The 24,435-nt window shown below is 39.3% G+C and overlaps 1 protein-coding gene across 1 annotated transcript; it reads left to right on the top strand.

Moving 5' to 3' along the window:
• Positions 1 to 120: 120 nt before the first annotated feature.
• Capn6 (calpain 6) lies at positions 121 to 23,920 on the top strand. Its single transcript, XM_013025851.1, has 13 exons — positions 121 to 304; positions 5,407 to 5,586; positions 14,531 to 14,662; positions 16,065 to 16,273; positions 17,490 to 17,682; positions 18,206 to 18,399; positions 18,656 to 18,733; positions 18,843 to 19,029; positions 19,948 to 20,070; positions 20,234 to 20,436; positions 20,915 to 21,036; positions 21,351 to 21,487; positions 22,342 to 23,920. The coding sequence occupies exons 2-13, from the start codon at positions 5,422 to 5,424 to the stop codon at positions 22,522 to 22,524; spliced, it is 1,926 nt and encodes a 641-aa protein (XP_012881305.1). The 5' UTR covers positions 121 to 304; positions 5,407 to 5,421; the 3' UTR covers positions 22,525 to 23,920.
• The last annotated feature ends 515 nt before the right edge of the window (positions 23,921 to 24,435 follow it).

Here is a 24,435-nt window from a genome sequence, read left to right as displayed (position 1 = left end):
AGTGGCTGTGGAGTGGGCATCCAGTCTGCACATCTGGCAGGGGCGCCTTCCAGATTTTCCTCCAGACTCCGGATCAGCTTCTCACTGCTGGGCGGGGCAAAGGTTCCTAAGTTGCCTCGAGGCACCTCCCCTTGTGGGCAGAGCTCGGTACAGCCCACATAGCTCTCAGGTTAAGAAAGCCAGAATCTTTGTTCAGCCGCACTGACCTAACACACTTAGTGGGGTTACCTGGTTAAGTGCAGCAGCGGCGGCAGCGGTGGCAGCGGCGGCGGCAGCAAGCAGCAAGACTCCTGGGAAAACTTAGGTGAGTTAGAGAGGGGTATCTACAAACTTCGCCTAGAGTTTTATTTTCTGGTAACAGTAGCTTCGAGAAGCCAAGGACCTTTCACTTTCATTAAAACTTCACAGCTGTAATTTGATGGTTTTGTCTCAACCAACTAACTGTGCACATTAGCAACAGTTTAGAAACTTGAAACGAGAGAATTCGGAATTGTTAGTTGGGTGTGTGCGGTGAGTAATTGTGCTTGTCTGGCAGTAGAATTTTTCGTGGTGTATATATAGATGAATCCATTTTCAATGTGTAAATGTGCTTTTTTTAAGGCTCATGGTAAATACTTGGTAAGCCAAGACAAACCTGGGAGAGGAAAATGAGGGGGAGAGGACCATCTTGATCGTCTGGAGTTCCTTCTATTTTGTTCGGACTCAAAGCTACACAGCCACAGGCTTATGATTCAAAAGCAGGCTCAGTGTTGGAGCCCCAGTGTACGCATCAATGCCTGAAAGCCCTGGCATTAAAGGGGTACACTGTGGACCAGGAGGAGGTGATGCTTAGGCTGTCTCACTCCTTGTCTGCACAGCCCGCTGCCCTCCTGCCTGGTGACAGGTTGATTTTGGCTACTCCACTATCAGTTCCTAGCCTGGTTATGTTTTTGTTTCATTCTAGATTTGGTTTAAATTTTGTTTTGAAGTTAGGACTGTGTCTTCCAGCCCTACCTGCAAATGCACTGTTTTTAGGGGCTTAGGGGAGGGGGCCTACTTGAACATTGCTGGTCATCTTAAGCACAGGCCAGGCAAAGATGCTGCCCACACATCGCAAAGGAAGCCATTGCTTGTTAGGATCTAGAGGATTTAGAACAGTTTTAACTGTGGTGCAAAGCACCTAAGAAAGCTCAACAAATTCTACTGTTTGGACATTCACCTCGAGCTTCAGGATAAAGCATCCCTGTTTGCATTAATATTTGATTGCAATTCAGCTAATACTTTATTTGCTAATCTTTGTGTGAAATTAAGGACACTGTAGTCAGAATGAACAAATGAAAAAAAATCTTTAGGAACTGTTAACTCTTTCATTCATCTGGCAGTTAGTGTGTGGGGTGTGCGTGAAAGCACGTGAACGCTAATGTGCATGTGGGAGCAAAAGTGTGTGTGATTCCTTTGGATTTGAATAACATTCTTAATTACTTCTTGGACTTCAGGGGAAAGCCTTCAGGAATAGGTTAAAAAGCAACTTTCCCTATCCTTCTTAAATTAAAAGCATAAAAGGCCCCTTTGTGACCCCCCAACAGTGTTTATTTGATTAGCATTGATTTGAAATAATCTCACCTTCTGACAGCTTGCAGTTCAAAAACACACCTCCTGAAGTGCATTTTTTTTTGCAATCAGATAATGAGAGTTTTTCAAAAGTCATATCTTACTAGAAGATTTGTCTTTGCAGGCTTTTCCCTACTTCCTTTCCCCCTTGACTTAAAAAGATTATGGTGAAAAACTATAGGTCGCAGTTATAGTGCCAAGTCTGTTCTGTATGACCTTGGTCATGTCCCATCACCTTGCTCTACTACGTGGCTCCTAAGAGTCCTTCATGCATAACATTCTATAAAAATCAGAATTAGATTCTCAAAGGACTGTAAAATTAGACTTCTAGGATAGGTTTCTTCAGCTACGAAAGCAAGTAATGGCTGAGGGGCCATTTTACGGGATTTTAAAAAATACCAATAGACATCTTATTTAATGCATAAGGTTGAATTTCCTCACTTTCTTCTAAGGATGGGAAAAGGATTTTATTTGGTAAAAATAAGTGTTTGATAATTTTACTGTCCTACATTAACCTCATCGTTAGCAATTAAAAAGTATACCACCATACTTAATATTCTTAGATCTTATTAGAGCAGTGACATTTTGAGATCAGCAGGGCAGCAGCATATTCCCGTCGTACTTATGCAGAAACTGAGGGATAGATGTTCTCTAACCTGATTTTTTATTTGACTTTGCTTCTATGTGCAGACCGTCACTGGGAGGGATGGGATGGTAGGGGAAAAACAAAGGAGGAGGCAACAATTCTAGATAAGAAATGTACTCATTATCTTGCTCAGGTAACTGTAACCCCTCTGTACAGTATTTTCACAATAAAAATTTAAAAATTTATTTTATTGTAAAGATGCTGTACAGAGGGGTTACAGTTACATGAGTAAGGCAATGAGTACATTACTTGTTGCACATTGTTACCCCTTCCCTTGTTGCTCTCCCATCATCACTTTTTAAAACAGACTTCTTTCACAGGTTCTTGCTTCTTTCACAGGCTCTAATCTACTTCACTGTGCGACTGGATAGCAAGAGAGACATGGGCACGTGGCTTTCCTAAGAGCAGGAAATACTACTCATTTAATCAGAAGGCTCAGGGAACCTGAGGTTCTGGCAAACTAAATGTCCCAATTGCCTTAGACTCTCCCAAATTTACAGTTCTGGGTGTGGCAATCCACCAAACCTTCTAGGGAAAGTAAAGACACATAGTGTTGACTATAACTGGGAGCACAAATGAAAATTGGGGACCATTTGTAACAAACTGCAGAAAGAAGCCTGGGCAAACATTCAGGTTGGCTCAGATGCTGCTTTACTGAAAACAATTAGTGATATACCACCCATGTTTATATTTAAAACACACAAGCAGACGTTAATTGAACTAATGGCTAGCACTCTGTGTTTTGTTGTGTCCCTGTAGTCCTCAGTTTGCAAAATGGTTGTCTATAAATAAAACTATGGGAAAATCATGATAATGTTTAGCTTCTTATTCCTTGAATTCAGAAAAGTGTATAATTGTTGTGCATGTATTACAAATAGCATTTCAAAAGACAAATTGAATTTTTATGGTTTTCAAGTGGGGGGACTTGTTATATCAATGAGACATTTCATTATGATCCTGAAAGCTTGCACTGAAAAACTGTAGCTAACTTTTATTTTTATTAAAAATTTAAGTCAGATAAGATGATGTTAAGCGAAATGAACCCCAAGATAAGGACACAAGTGGTTTTTTCTTTCTTGCTATTGTTTCTAATGTATTTATAAGGTATCACATGATTTTTTGTTGCTTTTTATGTCCCTCCCCCACAGTATAACCCCTATTTTCACTGTATTTGATGTTGGTATAATTTGGGGAGGGGAAGGGAAAAATTGTTTAAATAGGAATACAGGTGGACCCATTGCAACAATGAGATGTGCAAGACATTATGTCGAAAAACAAACTTTACAATTTAGGGGGACGGGGGAGGAAAGTGTAGTTGTGGAGGTGGAAGGGATGGGATGGTAAGGGAAAAACAAAGGAGGAGGCAACAATGCTTGATAAGAAATGTACTCATTACCTTGCACATGTAATTGTAACCCCTCTGTACAGTATTTTCACAATAAAAACTTATTAAAATTTAAATTGTTATTATAAAGATGATGTACAGAGGTGCTACAGTTATATAAGTCAGTAAAGAATACATTTCTTTTTGACAATGTCACCCTTCCCTGGCTCTCCCTGTTTTTCCCACCCATCCCCACGCACGGGTTGTGTAGTTCATTTTTAACATAGTGTGTGAGTCTCACTGCTGTATTTGTTCCCCTTTGTCCCACCATTTCTGTATCCAACTTTTGTTTTGTCTTTTGCTTTTGCAAATTCTGTCATTTTCCGTTGTTTACCACTCTGGAATCATAATCAAGTTTTTATTGGTTTCAAGTCTCCCCGCATTGTAGAATATAGTTAGTTATGCTAACTAGATACTAACTAAAAATACATTTTTAAAACTAATTAAAACTTTCACCACTCTTTGTGAAGTTAGTAAAGGCATTGAGATGTCTATTCTCATCACAAGACTATTTAAAATCAAGTTTGCCTTTCAAACTATCTTCATAAAAACTGGTAGCTCAGGACATTTGAGTGTGGGGCACTCTGATCGGCCTGAAGAACCACTATATTGTTTCTCTGCTTAGAAAGTGAAGTCATTATCTTCATGTCGCCACAGTTGTCATCGCTGTTGTCTTCTCCTCCTCCTCTTTCTTCTCGTCCACCACCACCTCCTCCTCCTCCACCCCACCACCTCCTCCTCCTCTTCCTTCTTTTTCTAATGCTGCTCCTGCTTCTTCTTCTACTTCTTCCTCTTCTTTTTCTCCTTCTTCTTCCTTCTTGCTTTTTCTTTCTTCTTTTTTTTTTGTAAAGCAACAATGCATTGCCATGGGATAAGAATCTATACTTCATCAAATTAGTGTAATTGAATTTTGGAGTCTGCCTTTTGATTTCATAGTCTGCAAATGATTGTACATTAGACTTTGAAGAAAAAAAGACCATACAATCTTTCCATCTTTTCTTGTCTTTGTAGGCCATCTGCTGAGCTCTGTGTCTTGCATTAGGCCTTCTTGGCCAGTGGTAAAATATAAAAAGTTTTTTAAATGATAAAAAGAAAGTAATTGTGTAAAAAGACTTGTTACAATTGAAAGAGGCTGCCTGTCCCCTGCAGTACAAAGTAAGTGGCTCTGTCTGGCAGTCACTTTTCCTGAATATATTAAATCGATTATTTTATCTTGGTCTTCAAATTTAAAATTTTGCTTTGCCTTGAATTATTCCTTATTGGTGTAAATATAAAGGAAAATTGTCCTCATATATACTGTCTTGCAGTATTCCTTGCTAGGGTAAAAATAAATATACTTTTATATTTGTATTTTATCTAAATATAAATATACAAATACATTTTATATTTATATTTTATTTATATTTATCCTAGCAAGGAATACTTCAAAGCAAATATATATGCATATATTTATATGTGCATAAATATAAAGGAAGACATGTTTAATTAATTTGTTTATTTTATTATTTATTTTTCCAATGACATTGATAAATTCAATCTTGTCCCATTTGGCTGATAAAGAAACTGAGGCCCGGAAATGGCCAAGTGACTTAACCAAAGTCCTATATTAATGAGTTACAGAGTCTCTGGTGCCTTACTTAAATGGTGACTTTTCCTTTAAAGACAAATTGGAAGTAACCAGCAATGGGAAGAATTGAATGATGACTGCCCTTTGCTGCAATTTCAGGTAATCCCTGAAAGACCTGAAAATTTCTTCCTCCAAAGGCAAACATTTTTCTCATTCTAGGCATAGTTTGACACTATGGGTCCTCCTCTGAAGCTCTTCAAAAACCAGAAGTACCAGGAACTGAAGCAGGAGTGCATCAGAGACAGCATACTTTTCTGTGACCCAACCTTTCTGCCTGAGAATGATTCGCTTTTTTACAACAGACTGCTTCCAGGAAAAGTGATATGGAAACGTCCCCAGGTAACTCCCTCTTGGCCTCCTTCCTCAAAATTAAACTGACTAATGTACTGTGTAGGAAAATCTTGGAAGTCATTTTTTTCCTTTTCATTTCCTTTTTATTCTTATCTCATCCTTCCTTTCTCTATATCTTCTTTTCACTCTTTTTTCTATTCTCTATTTCTTTCTTTCCCTTTGTCTATCTCTATATTTTTCTTTATCTCTTCACTAGCTCTTCCTTTCTTTCACTCTTCCTTTCCCCTTTCTCTATCCTTTCCTTTCCTTAGCTCTTCTTTTCTCTATACATAAACAAGGTATACATTCATGGGATACAACATGATGTTTTGATATAGCTGCACACTTAAAAATACCACACTTAAAAACTACCACAATTAAACGAATTCACATATCCATCACCTTCCATAAAGGAAATTACAGGTTGCATTTAGCTTAAGAAAAGCTAAATTTTAGCCAAATTTTTGTCAGATTTTAATTTAGTTTAAACTTGACAATAGCAACACCAAAAATCTTTATATTTCAATTTTTTGAATGCTCCATTGAGTAAAATAAAGGTAGCCAAAAGCAACTACATTCTTTTTTTAAACACAACTACATTCTGGTTTCTTTAGTAAGTTGCCTAGTATAGCAATTTAAAGATAATTTTAGAGCAGTGGTGGAGGGAGGGGGATAAATCTCCTCATATAATGATGATAATGAAATGAGATGTACAGTAAAAGGTGTGCATTGCACTGGTGGGAAGGAGGCTTAACTGCTTTTTGGATTTCCTCCCCTGTATGTAGGATCCACATAGAATTGCATGTCTTTCAGTACCTAGGAGTAACTGATAGTCATTATGGTTCTCTATAAAACATCTGCATGTTGTATGTCAAAGCAGGTCTCAGGATCCCTTCACAAGATGTATGGGAATGAGAGTACCATGTACAGTAAGATAAGGTGGTATGGTGATGGGTCTGGAGAATGAAGGGCATCATTAATATATTTAATTGGTAAACCTGAATTGATGCATATTCTACCTGGGCTCCTTCCCAATGTCAGTGATGGGATGTTATAGGCCATTTAGAGCGATTATGAAATGCAAATTCTTAAAAGGTCACAAAATCTACATAATGGGGTATCTTTTTGTTCATGATTGTGGGACCACTTCATTACTTGCCTTCTTTTATTTAGTGGTACTTAGGTTTGAATTCAGGGTTTCGTATTTACTAGAGAAGCACTCTACCAGTTGAGCCACATCACCAGCCCTTTGTTTGCCTTCTTTAAGGAGCCAACGGTGACCCTTTATTGCAATTTCCACAGCTTCAACTCCTGAATGTAATTCCAAGATTTACTTCAGTTTATACAGATGGCCACAAGGTGGTGCCAAAATACACTGGTTACACTGCTGAGACTTAGTGTGTTCACAAAGCAGGAAATTCAAGACGAGACTGTGTGGTTCAGTGGTACACCAAACTCAGTGGCACTAGGTTCAATCCCAAAGCAAAAAAAAAAAAAAAAGTGAGACTTTCTGTGCCTCTATTTGTCACTTCTGCAGATATTCTTCTTCAATAAAACATGAGGAATAATTTAACTAGTATTTGGATATTTAGAGTAGTGAGATCTTTTTGTCTCCTTTTCCCACAAATACACAGAGAAAAAGAGATATGTCATGTGGGAGCCATTTTTATGAATAGATGGTGATAATGAGGATTCTTACAGCTTTATGATGCTTGGACATAAGGGAGAAGATGTCAGTAGGGCCAAAGTAGCTGAAAAAGAAGCAGAAAATTGAGAAATTTATTGGGTAGGTGTCTTTTTTAAAAACAGTACAATTTTGAAAATATTTATAGGCTAAGGAATAGACAGTAATGAAGTGAAGATAAAGGAAAGAAAAGGAATGCTTGATGGGAGTAATGTCCTGAAGTAGGTGGGAAGAGATCTAGTACAAAACTGCAAGTCAACATGAACTCATTCCCCAGATGTGAACCAAGTAGAGATAGTTACTTGTGCTGGCTTGTCTATAGATGCATCTTCCCTCTTTCTCTTGTCTCATCCCTTTGTCCTCTGCTTTCATCATACAAATTCTGTGGTTTAATCTTAACTGGATTAGAGGGAAAGAAAAGAAAAACCTTAATTGTGACACTAGTCCATTTTTTTTCCCTCTGAGGTAAGCAATGCCCTTTCTGGAATAAGGGAAAGTGTGTGTGTGTATGTGTGTGTGTGTGTGTGTGTGTGTGAGAGAGAGAGAGAGAGAGAGACAGACAGACAGACAGAGACAGACAGAGACAGAGACAGACAGAGAGACAGAGAGAGAGAGACCAAGACAGAGAGAGAGAGACAGAAAGAGAGAGAGACAGAGACAGATAGACAGAGAGAGACAGAGAGACAGAGAGACAGAGACAGATTGAGGAAAAGAGAAAAGAAACAAGTAAGGAGGGGTAGAAAAAGAAATCAATATTTATGGCATCCCTACTATGGGTCAGGTACTATTTCTACACATTGTTCCACTTCATTTCACCCTTATTTACCACTGCTTCATGAGGTAGGTATTTTCAAATTAGTTTGATATAATTTTTCTTGATTAAAAAATAACAAATATTTTGTCCATTTTATGGATGAGGAAATTATGCCTCCAAGAGAAGCTAAATAACAAGATGAGATTTGAATCCTGGCGTCAATTGAAATCACATGTTATTATGTCCAGGAGAGTTGTTTGTGACTTTTCACGTTACAAAATAGGTAGCTTCCTTCCAATCAGTTCTCACATTCCTCCTCACTATTGATGCTGTAATTTCATTAGTTGATCCGTGTTCTTCCTTTTGATAACATTATGTATGTTTAGTGTCAATGAACCCCTGAAGGAAAGTCACTTGAGAAATATTTGAGCACCTGCTCTATGGAAAGGGGCCTTTTGTGGGGAGTAGGTGAAAAAATAAGGTTCTGGGCCACTCTCTGAACCTTCTGAGAAAGATGTAGACTCCCTTCCTGCTAGAATGGAGGCCAAGCCTGTGGTCAATATCCACGTCAAAATTCTCTGACCTTTCATTAGGAAAGCTGAAATAGTACTGGGCCTCTCTGAATTGCCTCAGCAAGACCAAATGGGTTACTGAATCCCCTTTCCCTCATTGGGAAAGTTGAGATCCTAGTTTACAGGGAAGCCTATAGACATCTTGTCCCTTAGCATGCCACATAGCCTCACATTCAGCCAGGGTTATTGTTTGAACTTTCCAATATGGAGGCAGCACCATTATCTTGATAACTTGGTATTCTTTCTCTGTGTTGCTCTGTCCCTGTCCCTGTCTCTCTCTTGTCCTCTCCTTTCTCCACCCCCACCCCCTGCCCTGCATTCCTAAGGATTAAACCTAGGGTCATGCACATGCTAGGAGAGGCATTCAGAAAACTTCCATATTGATAGTTGAACAAACGTGACTCCAATTGGGGGTAAGAGTCACCTCCCCTCCATCCTCCTTTTCACGACCTGTTTTAAACAGCTTCCTTCATTGCTTTAGATCGAAAGGATTGACAAATATGTTTTTATGACAGTTCAGTGATGTCATCTGCCCATAAACTCCAGAGGGAAACTCTTCTCAACTCTTCCAGTGATTCAAAGGGTCAGCTATTTTCTAGCCTCTGGGTACACAAGTACATTACTTGAGATCATATGCTTCTATTGTTCCTGTCCTCATGAAGCCCTGATTTTAAGTCTAATAAACAATAAGATCCGAGTTATACTAAGGTGCAGTTTGACTGGAAGGCTGCAGGTAGGATTTTTAGGCTAAAATGTGCCTTGCCAAATTCCTGCTGCAATCTCTTCTCCAGCTTCTTCCTGCCCCTTTGGCATTCTTCCCGACTGACTCATATCCACCTACAATAGTGTCTTAAAGTCAGACACATCTAATCCCCGACTGAAATAGAGCTAGGCCTCATGGGAATGTGCACAGCCAGCTGTGAGGGAACAAAGGGTACCTGCTTAAGATCTTCTGTCAGTTCTCCTGGGTAAGTTTGGTGGATTGTTTTGTCTTGTTTTCCAGTACTGGAGATGGAATCCAGGGCCTTGAGCTTGGTAGCCAAGCACTGTACTGCTGGGTCCTCACTCCAGCCATATGTTTTGTTCATATTTTTGTCTTTGAAACAAAAATATCACTACTTTTTCCTGGACTATCCTTAAACTCCTTTCTCAATCTTCTAAGTGGCTGGGCTTATATGCATGTGCCATCATAATTAATTCACTCCCAGTCAAACTTTAAATTCTCTCTCCTACCATTACCCTTCTTTTGGATAATATTCTCCCCTGGGACCATTTTACTATATTATGTAGGTGGCATAGGAAGGTGATGAGCTTTACTAAATTAAAATGGTGGAAGTAAGAAAGGAAGGAAGAGAGAAATCAGAGGAAATGTCAAAAGCCAAATAGGCTTTTGTATGAGACAATGATAAAGGAAGGAAACACTTTTCTCTGTGAGCTGATCAAAATTTACATATACCTGGTCAATGTGACTTCTTTATACAGGAATGCAGGACTAAACTGCTTTTCTTTCTTTAGGAGAGCACATCCTTCCACATAAGTACTTCTGTTTCCCACTATTTACACAATCAAAAGGACTGAAATAGGCCCAGATCTTCTCTCCAACAGTTCTATTTATTTTAAAAACTTTAGTGTTTTGTTTGAAAAGTATAATTACATACTGTGAAATGGACCTCTTTTTTAACATTCGATGCAATAATTTTTGGTAATTTTATAGAGCTGTACAAGCATTATCACAACCTAGACTTACAATAGTTTCATCACAGTAAGATCCCTGGGTGCATTTCCCTGATAGACTTTTAGTTTCTATCTAGATTTGCCAATTCTACACTTTTTTCTTAAAAGAGATTCATAAACTTAAGAAGCTTCTTGCACATAGCATAAGTTTTCAGTCAGCCATGTTGTAGTATGTATCAGTTTATTCCTATTGCAGATCAACAGTCCAATGCATACATATGTAATTCTTTCTAATAAAGTGCTTTGGGTTTTTTTTAACCTGGACTCTCCTCCCAGAAGTCTGAAGATTAAAGTAAAAAATTCATTATGTAGTGATTTGGTTGTCGTGGTTGAATGCGGAAGCTTAAGATTTGATTTTCAGGCTCTTTACTGGGTTTTCCTTGGGGGAGTTACAAAGGAACTTGTGATAAAATATTCATGTAGAAGTAAAAATACACAGGAGAGCCTGGTGACAGGGGCTCATGTCTGTAATCCTAGGTGCTCTATGAACTCCATCTCCAATTAAGCAGGAAATTCCAGACTGAAGGCAGGTATGGCTCAGTGGTAGAGTTCTAGCCAAGAGCAAGCAAGCGGAACTTGATGCACTGAATTTAAGCCCTAGTATTGGAGCAGGCGCATGCATGCACACATGCACTCTCACATACACACAGATTCCCAACAGGTAAAGGGGATCCCTTTAGAGATGAGTAACATTGGTCGCTGAACCCATGTCTACAATTAAGTGTATCATCTGGTGATGGGTCAGTTTTTAAACATAAGATAATGGTTGCTTGAACCAGCACATAAAGTCGTTAGGTCCTAAATGGCAGTTCAATTCAATTTATCCACTGAAATTTCTGGGACTGCTTAGCTATAATGTACCATCTGTGGAGCTTGCCATGCTTCTGTTTCTGGTTCTGCTAGCTTGTATGTAGCACTTTTCAGGCTGCATTCACTCTTCTGGATGTTGGTTTTCTAGAGAAAGTTTTTATTTTATTGTGGTCCCTAATGATTACCCTGAACCTCAATGCTTATTGTTAGCAAGTTTCACCTGCAAAAGAAAAATCACTAAAGATTTGGATGTGGCTGGTGCAAAGGAAGCCTCTTAGAGTGACATGAGTCCCCTCTCCAAGAGGTCTCTGGAAACTAGGATGAGGTGAGGATTATTGGGAGGGTCCTCAATGCTCAAATAAGTGAAAACTATTTTCTAAAGAAGATGTTTACTTACATAAGGTTTTGGATTTGGGTGTGGATATGTGTGGTCCATTCCAGCCCTCCTCATGGTGTTCAACTTCTTAATTGTGTATATTTCCCCTGAAGAAATTATTTTGCCTTGACATAAGAGCTCAGTTCAAGGATAATTTCAACTGTGCCAACACAGCTGGGAGCCATTAGGAACTCAGCATCTCCAGCCCCCACACTACTCCCAAGCCACCCAAATGTTGTGAATTTGTGAGCTGTGACCTCTCCCCCAACCTCACTCCTACCTCTCCAGCATAGCTCAGTCTGAAATGTCCCATCTGCATGCACTCTGTCTTTCAGCTTGCAGTCACAGAGAAATTTCTCCAGTCGTCCTTTCTTAACTCCAACAGGAAGATATCCAATATGGCCAAAAGTACAGGAAAAGTCACTAAACAGCCATTTCATTAATTTCAAGTTAGCACCAAACAATTCTTCTGGATATTAGATTTGCATTGGCTTGTTACCCTTTCTAACTCGCTGGCTGTTTTCTAGTCATTTTAATGACTCACTTCCTTTAAGAGGTAGAAGATAATGGTTTAGTATTTGTCTCCTGTGTTTCTCATCATAATGCTTAAATATAATCTAAGACTGATTTATATTTAGTGTGTTGGATTGAAAGGGTCAAGTTCTAATGGTGATATTTATCCTGTAACCAAAAGCTAAGAAATCTCACAAGAAAAATGGAGTGGGATGGCTGACTGAAATTTGTGGCTACATCTGCCTCAGGTTGCTGCGTAATCCCTTTATGCAGGGCCATGGATAGTCTAAAAACAAAGGGATGGGCTAGCCAAGGCTAGAGCTTACTTCTCTCCTAGTGTGGTCATGGGAAGAATCAGAAACTTCAGATTTAGTGTCTTACTAAGTAGCTAACTAGTCAGAGAAGCAAGTTATTGCCCCTCTCAGAGCCTATTTTATTAGGTAGTTTCTACCATTTCTCTTGGTTTTGACATTACATGATATATTCATGTCTTTAAATACATTGTTAAACAGATCTCATGTATGAAGAATGGTTAGGAAAAACTAGGAATCATCCAGTTCTTCAAAATGAAATCAATTATATATAAATGTATATCCCTTACTTACATGACTCTTTATGTCATGAAGAGAAGTTGATATATCAAAAGTATTGACTGAATCTAGACTCTTGTTGTGAAATGAGTCTTAGGAAAATTCAAGACAATATCAAATAAGTCTTAACCACAAGTATCTGCAGAAAGCCAGCAAATATCTTGCCTTACTAATCGAAATGCGTAGTTTTTCCTATGCAATTGTTCACATTATCATTTTTTCCATGCTAGGAAACTGTGGTATGTTTCATCTAGACTCATGAAATCTATAACTTTGCTTCATGTTCCAAATAAAATGGTAACATCTGATCATCTGATGTATGAAGCAAAACCCATGCTTAGTATATTAGCTTCATTTGTAGTAAAAGCAAAAAAGATAGAAAAAGAAAAAGAAAAAGAGGGGTTCTCACTCATCCCACACACCTGCTGCATGTTCAATAAACAAAAAATGAGCTGTTGAGAACCCATAAAACACTGAAGATAGAAGTTTTCTCCTAAGACAAAAAAAAATTAGTGATTAGACTCCAGACCTGGATCTTAAACAAAAAAGACCAGAAAATCTAAAGCTGAAAACCCATCTAACCATCTCCTTTTGGCAGAGGGATGCTCAATTAATCTTTAGTTTGGACTTGTCCTTGCCCAGAATGCCTCTTTCTTTCCAGAGTTATTTTGGCTTTTAAAGAATAAATGGAATGCTTCATTCTGTAGACCAGACCCTTCATCAGGCAGAATTATATCCATTAAAAAGGAGGGTTGAGGATCAGAAAAATATAGCTGTCGTTTTTTAATCATTTTAAAAGAGTATATGTCTAGATTTTCTTTCCATTCGAGACTAAGATTTATTTCTGCTGGATAGGCAGAATGTCAAGGTACCAGCCAGCTGCCTTATCCACAAAGCTTTCTCCACCTATCAAGGCTTATTTGGTATGTCCTGCCTTTGAACTCTTCAAGTGCTGATATTCTGAGACACAGTCATGTTCACAAGTATATGCTATCAAATATGCTGTTATGCCTTTGTCTTGGTCTGTTCTCTGTTATGCCTCCATATCTCTGTGTGTACTGGCCTAACTATATTCTGCTCATGCATTACCACCACTATGCATCTATTCTATCTACTATCAGAGGAACTTTGAAGATCTTTCCGCAGGCACCAATTTTACTTTAAAAATGGGTCCATCATGCCCTTATCACATTCTGTCATAGTTATATTAGTTAAATCTTCTTTTTTCTACTCACAGGGTGAAAAGAAAATATACACATTGAAAATGAACACTGCCCTCCTCTCTGCCCAGATCCCTTTAGAATATATACAGTTGGAAAGCATCTGTTGACGTGCTTCCCTGCATGGTCTAGTAACATTTGCTATTAATACTTCTATCATCTATACCCTTCCAAAGATGGGGGGGGGAGTTTTGTTGCCATGGAGACTACTGTTGCCTTTTCTGTGTGTTAGAAAAGGGCTTCCTGTAAGGTCTCCTAGCTCATTTTCCTGGAAAGGCAGATGCATTAACGTTTACCTCCTTCAGCCCCTGTCTCTTAAATACAATCACTCTTCCAAGGAGAGGTACATCAGAAAATCTTGCCCTGATAAAATAGAACCAGAATGTAATATGCTCTTCTCATCTTTCAAAGTTCATTGCTATAGTGAAAACTCTTCCAAGTCCCAATATTAAGGATTATCCACTAGCACCTATCATTCTATCTCATTACATCCTCAACATTTCTTTAGTCATTTTCCTACATGCCCCTTTTCCTGTGGCTAAATGATTCACTGCTTTGTGTTTTTCCTTACAATCCTTTTGACCCTGCTGTGAAGATCCTAGCCCAATCTTCTCTATGGAGGCAATCTGCCTAGCTAAGCTCACAGTGACTCTTGGGAAGCTCTTTCTAGAGTATTCTACAAAAATTGTTGTTTTTACAGGACATCTGTGATGACCCCCGTCTGATTGTGGGAAACATTAGTCACCACCAGTTAATCCAGGGGAGACTGGGACACAAGCCGATGATTTCTGCATTTTCATGTTTGGCTGTTCAGGAAGCTCACTGGACAAAGGTAATTTCCTTTCTACTCTGCTTTGTCACCTATACTGGAGGATGTTTTATTCATTCTCATTGATTTGACTCAGTATTCATAATTGCATTCTATGTACCTATGGGGATGTAAAGCCAGTAGGAATCAGCAAGTCATTAACACATTTATGCAAAACAGAAGAGGCGAGAAAGATGGAAATAGATTTCTGAAAATGTTCTACTAAATTATGAACACAAAAATTCCCTTCAGAGTCCGGTAGCATTCAAAATGATGACATATTTGGAACAAAGAGCATTTTCCTCATAGAAACAATTTTAGACTATAAATGTGAAATTGGTACATAAAAAGAATTTCTTCAATATCGCATTACTGTTACTTGTCATTGAATGAAATCAATACTCTGCACTCCATATGAATGCTTTAGAATGGACATATGAGAACAACTACAGTAGGGCTTGTATTTTGATTGGTCTTACTCTTTTCTTTGAACTCTTTTTTTTCTTTTTTTAATGTTTTTTAATTGTGAAAATACTGTACAGAGGGGTTACAGTTACATGAGTAAGGTAATGTGTACATTTCTTATCAAGCATTGTTGCTTCCTCCTTTGTTTTACCCCACCATCCCTTCCCTCCCACCTCCACAACTACACTCCCCCCTGCCTAAATTGTAAAGTTCATTTTTTAACATAGTGCCTTGTACACCTCATTGTTAAATGGTTCAACCTGTATCCATAAACATTTTGTTTTTTCCCTTCCCCTCCCCCAATTATACCAACATCAAATAAAGTGAAAACAAGGGTTATACCATGGGGGAGGAACATACAAAGCACATGGTACCTTATAAATACGTTAGAAACAATAGCAAGAAAGAAAAAAAACACTTGTATCCCTATCTTGGGCTTCATTTCGCTTAACTTCATCTTATCTGGTCATATGTACATAGCTTTTGACCTTTTCTACTTATCCCACACATATACTAGTTATTGCAAATAAGGGAAACCATGGGACCTATGTTTCTTTGGGCCTGGCTTACTTCACTTAATATATTTTTTCCAAGTATTTCCATTTCCTAACAAATGGGGTGATGTCATTCTTTCTGATGGATGGTCTTACTCTTTTAAATGTGTTGTTTATATGTCTTCACATGTAATTATAAATATCTTTGAAGTGTCTGTTGTTTATTATCTAGTTTATGGTTGATTATCTGTCAGAAACATCTGCCTTGTTGGCCCAGCCATACTGTATATTCAGAGCAGGTACGGTAATATCATCCTCAGCAAAGCAAAACTGGGGAAATAGGTATTGTAGACAAAAATCCCTTAGTCTAGGTGTATCAGGAATACTTCATTTTGTCACATGCTTTTGTCAGTATCTGGATATGGTGTGGAGTAACAACACGGAACTGAATGTTTTTACTTTTCCAGACAATTCCCAATCATAAGGAACAGGAGTGGGATCCTCGCAAGCCAGATAAATATGCTGGAATATTTCGTTTCCGTTTCTGGCATTTTGGAGAGTGGACTGAGGTGGTGATTGATGACTTGTTACCCACTATCAATGGAGATCTGGTTTTTTCCTTCTCCACCTCCATGAATGAGTTTTGGAATGCTCTACTGGAAAAAGCTTATGCAAAGTAAGGAGATGGTTGGTTAGTCTTTGGTTAGGATATATGAGGAAAGAAAACCCATGTTTGTCCCTCGGAGTTCATTCTCTACCTACTCAGCTTCACAGTTAAAATTGGGTTAAGTCAGGTTTATAACATTGTTTTGGGACTGGCCCTAGCTCTCAGACATCTTAGATGGCATAGTCTCCATTAAATCCTTAATCTTCCCCTAGTTCTCCCAGATACTTTCCTACTACTAATCCTACTACTAAATCTTTCCTACTACTACTATAGATCATATGCAATTATCACCTAGTTTGCTATCCTGGGGTTTGAACTCAGGTTTTCACACTTGCTGAGCAGGAGCTCTACCAGCTGAACAATACTTCTATCTCTTTTGACTCTGGCTATTTTTGAGATGGGATCTTGCTTTTTGCCTAGGCTGGCATGGTCTATGACCTTCTTGCTTATAATTGCTGCTATTGTTGGCATGACCAGTACATAGCACCACATCCATGCTTTTCTATTGCAATGGGATCTTTCAAACATTTCCCCCTGGATTGACTTGGAGCCATGATCTTCCTGATCTCAGCCTCCTGTGTAGCTGGGATGACAGGTGTATACCACCATGCCAAGCTATTGGTTCAGATAGAGTCTCATGAAATTCTGCCCACCCCCATGCTGGCCTTACTCCACAATCCTTAGGATCTCTGCCTCCCAAATAGCTAGGATTCTAGACATGAGCCACCAGGTCTGGCTCCACTGCATTTTTTGCTTGTGAAATGCCTGTCAGTAGGAAGAAGTTTCTACATGAGCAATCTTTTTTGTTTTGCTTATATGTTTTGTGCTACTAGGGATTGAACTCAAGGCCTTATGCTTGCTAGGCAGGCACACTACCACTTGAGCCACACCCAAACCCTTTTGCTTAGGTTATTTTTAAGATTTTCCCAGGCTGGTCTCAGGCAGAGATTTTCATATCTCTGACAACTGAGTAGCTTGGATTATAGTTGTACAACATCATCATTGGCTTTTTATGGACTATCTTTCACCAACAGCCTCCATCTAGAAATCTCAATTTCAAATAATTTCCAAAAACCGCTTATTTTATATATACAGAAAAGCTATCTGGAAAAATTCTACGTAGGGACCATTTAAATTCTTGGAAAGATAATGTCCTTAGTGTGGAAAAAATAACACTACCAAAATAACTTTGCATATTTTCCCCGCACTACCCCTCACCCCCCAGGTTGCTAGGCTGTTATGAGGCTCTGGATGGTTTGACCATCAGTGATGTCATTGTGGACTTCACGGGCACATTGGCTGAGACTGTTGATATGCAGAAAGGAAGATACACGGAGCTTGTTGAGGAGAAGTACAAGCTGTTTGGCGAATTGTACAAAACATTCACCAAAGGAGGTCTCATTGGCTGCTCCATTGAGGTTTGTGTTCACTCAAAACAACTACTCTACCCTTACTGCTCTCACTAAGAGATTACAAAAGTTAGTATGGAACATTTCCCTTAACCTGGAGATCCATGAAAAACCAGTAATGGAACTCAGAAAGCTAACATAAGCATATAGCCCTGGCATGACGATTGGGGAGCTTGAACATTTTATCTATTTGAACTAATCATTCCAGTGAGGCATACAAGCTGGTATAAATAGCTTCTTGCAAATGATTCCTCTGGTCTCAGCTCTTGGATATTGAGTTTGCTCAAGAAATTAGTTGTATCAGAGTGTTTTGTAATACACTTCACTGAGTAATTTCAACCTGAATTGTTTAAGTGGGGGGTTATTACATTAATTTCATCTCCATGACTTCATTTTATAACTGGTTGGGTGTAAATTTAATCTGCATAGGAAGACATAGATAAACACATTGGGATAAACTAATTAAGAAAGAAGGGGAAAGCAAGACTTAGATCTCCCAATTCCTATGTCCTTTTGTCTTTTTTGCTCCCAGTCTCCAAGTCAGGAGGAACAAGAAGTTGAAACTGATTGGGGTCTTCTAAAGGGCCATACCTACACCATGACTGACATTCGTAAGATGCGCCTTGGAGAAAGACTTGTGGAAGTCTTCAGTGCTGAGAAGCTGTATATGGTTCGCCTAAGGAACCCCTTGGGAAGACAGGAATGGAGTGGCCCCTGGAGTGAAATGTGAGTGGCATTCTACTTTTCCTCCTATATTTCCCAAGCTCTGTTGTTGTTTTAAGCCTATTCCTCCTAGTGGGCTTTCAGTGCTCAGGGACATCTGGAGTGCTTGTTGGGCATGGGGTCTATGACCCAGCTAGAGGTAAGATAAAGCAGGCCTGCCTGGTGCTCATGCACTGTGTTTCCTTTGACCACTTGTTTACTATATGAAAGTCAATGGCAAACCTAATAGCTTCTCCTTGTATTCTTTATTTACCTTTAGTTCTGAAGAGTGGCAGCAACTGACTGTAACAGATCGCAAGAACCTGGGGCTTGTTATGTCTGATGATGGAGAATTTTGGTGAGGAGAGGTGTTCTGCATTTAAGGGAATTTGGGCTTCTTCCTGGACTAGAAAGTGGTGAACTATTAAATACCATCTTCTTTCCTTTCTTGCACTACTTCCATTTAGGATGAGTCTCGAAGATTTTTGCCGCAACTTTCACAAGCTGTATGTGTGCCGTAATGTGAACACACCTATTTTTGGCCGCAAGGAGCTGGAATCAGTTCTGGGATGCTGGACTGTGGATGATGATCCCCTAATGAACCGCTCAGGAGGCTGCTATAACAACCGTGATACCTTCCTGCAGAATCCACAGGTTAAAGACAAACTGTATAGCCAATAGGAATACAGTTTTCATTTTGGTCCTTTCTGGAGTTTTATATTAGCATTCCATCTTCCATTTGTAGCTATTGTGTAATATTCATCAAGCAAGATCCCAAGGGATTAAGACTCAGATGCTTGTAAAAACACAGCAGACTATGTCTCCTTGAAGAAACAAACCTTGGCAGCATTACCTTGCCCCTCTGCTGTCCAGATTGCTTGGTATAACTCTTAACCTCTGCTTTATTGGGATGATCCCACAATGGTTAGAGAGAATTTCTTTCCAAATACTGTCATAATTCTTCCTCATTTGGCTTTACTGCCCAACTATTTTCTTTAATGCATATTTTTTGTGCCACTACTGGAGCTTGATCTCAAGGCCTGGGCATAATCCTTGAGACTTTTACTGAAGGCTAGCACTCTACCATTTGAAGCACTTCTCTACTTACAGCTTTTGGTGGTTAATTTGAGATAAGAGTCTCATGGACTTTCCTGCCAGGGCTGGCCATGATCTTCAGATCTCAGCCTCCTAAATAGCTAGGATTACAGACATGAGTCACCAGCACCTGGCCTCATTTTCTTTTTCACATAGTTAACTCTTCTGAATGCTACCATAAAACCTCCCTTTTCTTACCTAGAACAAGGTCACATTTTATTGGTGTACATTGCATTGTACATAATTAGAGGTTTCATCATATGCCAAACTGGGGAAATGACGGCTGTTTATATATGTGGACAGTATTGATTTATATTTAGCAAGTGAATGAATTATCCAAGGCCTAATTGGTCAATAGTAAGGCCATAAATTAACTCAAGGCTTTCTGTCTGATTGTTGTTTTATTTCATGAAATTGAAGCTTGTTTGTCTGAAATGGGAATTATAACTCTGATCTTTGGTGGCCTCTTTCCCTTAGTATATCTTCACTGTGCCTGAGGATGGGCACAAGGTGATCATGTCCCTGCAACAGAAGGACCTGCGCACTTACCGCAGAATGGGAAGACCTGACAATTACATTATTGGTTTTGAGCTCTTCAAGGTAAAATGGGACTTTTGGAGGAGAAAGAATAAAGGCAATCAGAGGCTAAATTCGTTGTTTGGAGTTAGGGGAGTTATGAAGATGTAAAGAAAATGATTCAGGACCTTCAAACATAGAAACTGATTTGAACAGAGTGGAGCATTTTATCCCATGTTGTTTCTAGGTGGAGATGAACCGCAGATTCCGCCTCCATCACCTCTACATCCAGGAGCGTGCTGGGACTTCCACTTATATTGACACTCGTACTGTATTTCTGAGCAAGTATCTGAAGAAGGGCAACTATGTGCTTGTCCCCACCATGTTCCAGCATGGCCGTACCAGCGAATTTTTACTGAGAATCTTCTCTGAAGTGCCTGTTCAACTCAGGTTCGGTTTTTTTAAGCAAGCCCTTCAAACACTTGTTCTCTGCTTCACCACCAATCCTAAAGCTTTTGACACTTTTTCATCTCTCTATACTATAACACTAATGATGAGACAACCTTTTTAAGCAAGACACAACTAATTGAAATGATGGTGGTTAAAATATTCCCCAGTTGAGGTCTGTTCATCTGAGCTCTGAACTGGTGCTTGAGGGGAATAGGCTTATAACCCCTAGGTTTTTCACTTACATTGTATATTCTGCTCTCTGGTTCTTTCTTTTCACCTCAGTAGCCCTGCTTACTTCAAGTACCTTCAAGTCAGAGGAAACAAACCATACTTATAAAACATAATTTATACTTAATGAGGGATGGAATACATATGTAGTAGCTCATAGCTTTCAACAACGATGTCTGCATAGGCACGGCAGACCTGTCCCATCAAAGGATGTTCACCAAGAGATGACACATCTTTTTTGATGTTCTAGGGAACTGACCTTAGACATGCCCAAGATGTCTTGCTGGAACCTGGCTCGTGGCTACCCAAAGGTAGTTACCCAGATCACTGTTCACAGCGCCGAAGGCCTGGAAAAGAAGTATGCCAATGAAAGTAAGGACCCCGGGGAGGGGAGTCTCAGAAACAAAATTCTATTCCATTATTGTGCATATGACTAGAAAAGATAATCAGAAATTATTGTCAACCAGGGTACAGAATAGGACATAAACCTTGGGCACAGTGCACATATTTATTTTTATATTCCAGTAGAAAACATAGGAAAGGAAAAAGTAACAAAGAATTGAGTTGCAGGTCACTTTGTTGCTGAGGCTTTATACCGTAACAATTGACTCCATGAGATAGCTTCTTTTCTTCCTGAAAAGGAAACCCTAATCATTATTAAAAATCAAATGTCACTTTTGCTGCAGCTGTAAACCCATATTTGATCATCAAGTGTGGAAAGGAGGAAGTCCGTTCTCCTGTCCAGAAGAATACTGTGCATGCTATTTTTGATATCCAGGCTGTTTTCTACAGAAGGACCACTGACATTCCTATTATAGTTGAGGTAAGAATGTGAACAGGAACGTTTATTGGGTCATAGTCCCTACCAGATATTAGATTATCCCAAATATCTTGTGTAGGTTTATGATTGATTAGTCCTTGTTGTCACTTAAAAAATTTCTGTACCCTTTGTCTTTTATATAAGTTTATCTGATTTGGGGAAGGGAAGAGAACTACCCTTGGTAGGACAAAGTGTGAACCAATTCAACAGTGATACTTAGTAGACAATGTATTGGAAATGAACTTTACAACCTGCAGGGGTGGGCAAATGGAAGAAAATGAGGAAGGGGGGAACACTGTTCAAAAAGAAGGGTACTCATTATTTACGTAACTAACCCCTCTGTACATCACCTTTACAATAAAATTTAAATTAAAAAAGAGTGAGGATTATCCTGGTTTTTACAGGTTTTACACTCAACAAAACTTTTTTCTAGGAAAAGACACTTTCTTATTCAACTTCACCCTGAATTCCTTGGATTTATTTCAGTATAGACACTTGTTCAGGAGTACTCTTGTGAACCTATGTGCTGTAGAATCTCCTGAGTGTAAGAATGTATTAGTCTAGATGATCCTTACATTGGTAGGTCAGGATGGATCCCTGTAGTACGACAGTATTTCTGAAAGTATTTATGATCAGCTAACTTTAGGTAACTGTCTCACAAGTGAAGGACAATCTTGAGCTGTTCTTCCTTTTTCTATATTTTAGAACTAGCTCCTTCTCAGCCAAAAGACTATCAGGAAAGAACAGAATGGTGTCTTGCCTTTGAAGATCTTTTACAAGCTCACTGTTAAGTTCTACATGTCACTGGGCAGGTGCCAGTCTCACAGGGGTTGCTTGTCCTTGACTTGTCTTTTCAGGTGTGGAACAGCAGGAAATTTTGTGATCAGTTCTTGGGGCAGGTTACTCTGGATGCTGACCCCAGTGACTGCCGTGATCTGAAGTCTCTGTACCTGCGTAACAAGGGTGGTCCAGCTGCCAAAGTCAAGCAAGGCCACATCAGCTTCAAGGTTATTTCCAGCGCTGATCTCACTGAGCTCTAATTTGCCAGTTCAGAGAATCCTGACAGAATTTTCTTTCATTTTATGTCAGGTACCTGGTCTTACCTAAGATTCACAGTCTTTGAAAGGAAAAGAAAAGACACAACAGTTTTTAAATTTTTTTTCTCTCTCTTCGGATAACTTTTCCATACCTCCCAATCCAAGTAGCACGGTAGCTACATAACCTATATACCTCCAGCAGCTGGACAGGGGGAAGGTGACAGTCCAATCTGGAGATTGTATACATTTGCAAAGAAAAGAAACATCTTGAGAACTTCTGAGGGGTGAGATTCAGGCAGAACAATAGAATAGCAAGAGCCTAGCCACCTTACAGATGTATTTGGTGTTTTCAGTTGCATCTCTGCCTGTAAGGCATGTTGAGGCAGGAAGAAGGGTTATCAAGGCCAAGCTGGTCTGGCATGATATCCCAACTCCTTGACTTGACAGTATATATAGTGTTACCATCAGTGTTTCATTCAGTAGGTAGAGCTGACTTTAAAGTTCCTAGCCTTTACCACCACCACTGCTACCACCAACACACCTCCACAAAATATAATCCTACCTTAACTCAAGTCACCCCCCCCCCATAATAAATTTTACCTTCATGTTGAGGAGGCTTCCTAGGTGCTTAGTCAATGAGCTTTAGCTCAGTGGAAGCCAGCTGTGTGCCACAAGAGGAAAAAAGTGGAAGAAGCTGCAGTGTGAGACAAAACTTCTGTCCATTCACCCACACACACCTACACTCACACACGCACATAGGTGCACACGAACTACCATTCAGGCAATCAGCGGGCAAGGAATGGCGAAGGAAATTTGAGTGTTACACAGACCAAAAGATGAGACAAGATACTATCCAGGAATAGGGCAGCCAATTTGGGGCCCCTGACTGCAATGTGAAACCTCTTGCTGCTAGGTTTACAAACAATCCCATTGTCCTGTGTCTCCTAATATCATTGGTACTGAAGACCCCATCTGGGAACTTGAGATTGGGTCCCAGCCCAGCCTCCTTAGGCATTCCCTTCAGTTGGGAAGCTTCACTCCCTAGGGGTGTTTGTTTACCCTCTTGTTTTTCAGTACTTCTACAAAATGTTTTCCAGAGTCAGTCATTATAAAATGTAATTCCCTGCATCTTCATCTACTTGTATTCAACCCTTCCTGCAAGGCCCAGCCAAAATGCCATTTCCTCCATGAAGCATTTCTGAATCCTGCTCCCAAACTCCACCAACAATATTTCAAAGCTTTTGCAATGACAAAAAACCCCACAATACTTGTAGTTCTTAGTCTAGTCCAGGAAGCACACAGTCATTTAACAAATATATTTTGTAGCTTTTTTTAGTTCACTAATTTTCTACTATGTTTTTTCTAATTGATGTAACTTCTGAAGTGTCTTCACTATATATACAGCTTTAAACAAACTAATAAAGTTAATATTCAATAAATTGTCTGTTTGGACTTTGATTGATAGCAATAGAGAGATGACAACAAGAGTGGCTATGGATTGAGTTGAATTTCTACTGGAAGTAAAGATGGAGTGGGAGTTGTTTATGAAAATTGAAGGGTGGAGGCATGGTTTTAGCAAGTGAACCTTTAGTTCAAAACCACAAAGATCCCCCCCCCACTAAAAAAAACAGAATCGTTACTAAACTTGAGGTCAGGTACAAGTCTGAATTCCGAAATCTTGGCTTTATTCTGATGGTACAGGTTTCAGTTTACAAGCCCAGAGGAGCAAAATGGTGGAGGTTAGAAGACTTAGGAGGGTCTTGCTTTAACACTATATTTTAGACATTTGGGTGGTATTTGGGGTTACTCTATCTTGGAACCCTTCTGGAAGCCAAAGTTACAGTGGCTAGATATTTAAAGATAAGGCCTCCCAACAAGAGCAAACTCTAACTCTTTTCTCCCAGCATATTTTTC

The sequence above is a fragment of the Dipodomys ordii genome, unplaced genomic scaffold (genome assembly GCF_000151885.1).
Source record: "Dipodomys ordii isolate 6190 unplaced genomic scaffold, Dord_2.0 Scaffold88, whole genome shotgun sequence".
Classification (NCBI taxonomy): Eukaryota; Metazoa; Chordata; class Mammalia; order Rodentia; family Heteromyidae; genus Dipodomys; species Dipodomys ordii.
This window is presented reverse-complemented; position numbering and strand designations above follow the sequence as displayed.

Bases quoted from the DNA above. Each gene is read 5' to 3' on its own strand.
- Capn6 (XM_013025851.1), top strand. From the start codon at position 5,422: ATGGGTCCTCCTCTGAAGCTCTTCAAAAACCAGAAGTACCAGGAACTG. The intron at 18,400-18,655 runs GTGAGTGGCATT...ATTTACCTTTAG, and splicing joins AGTGGCCCCTGGAGTGAAAT to TTCTGAAGAGTGGCAGCAAC. The intron at 20,437-20,914 runs GTTCGGTTTTTT...TTGATGTTCTAG, and splicing joins GAAGTGCCTGTTCAACTCAG to GGAACTGACCTTAGACATGC.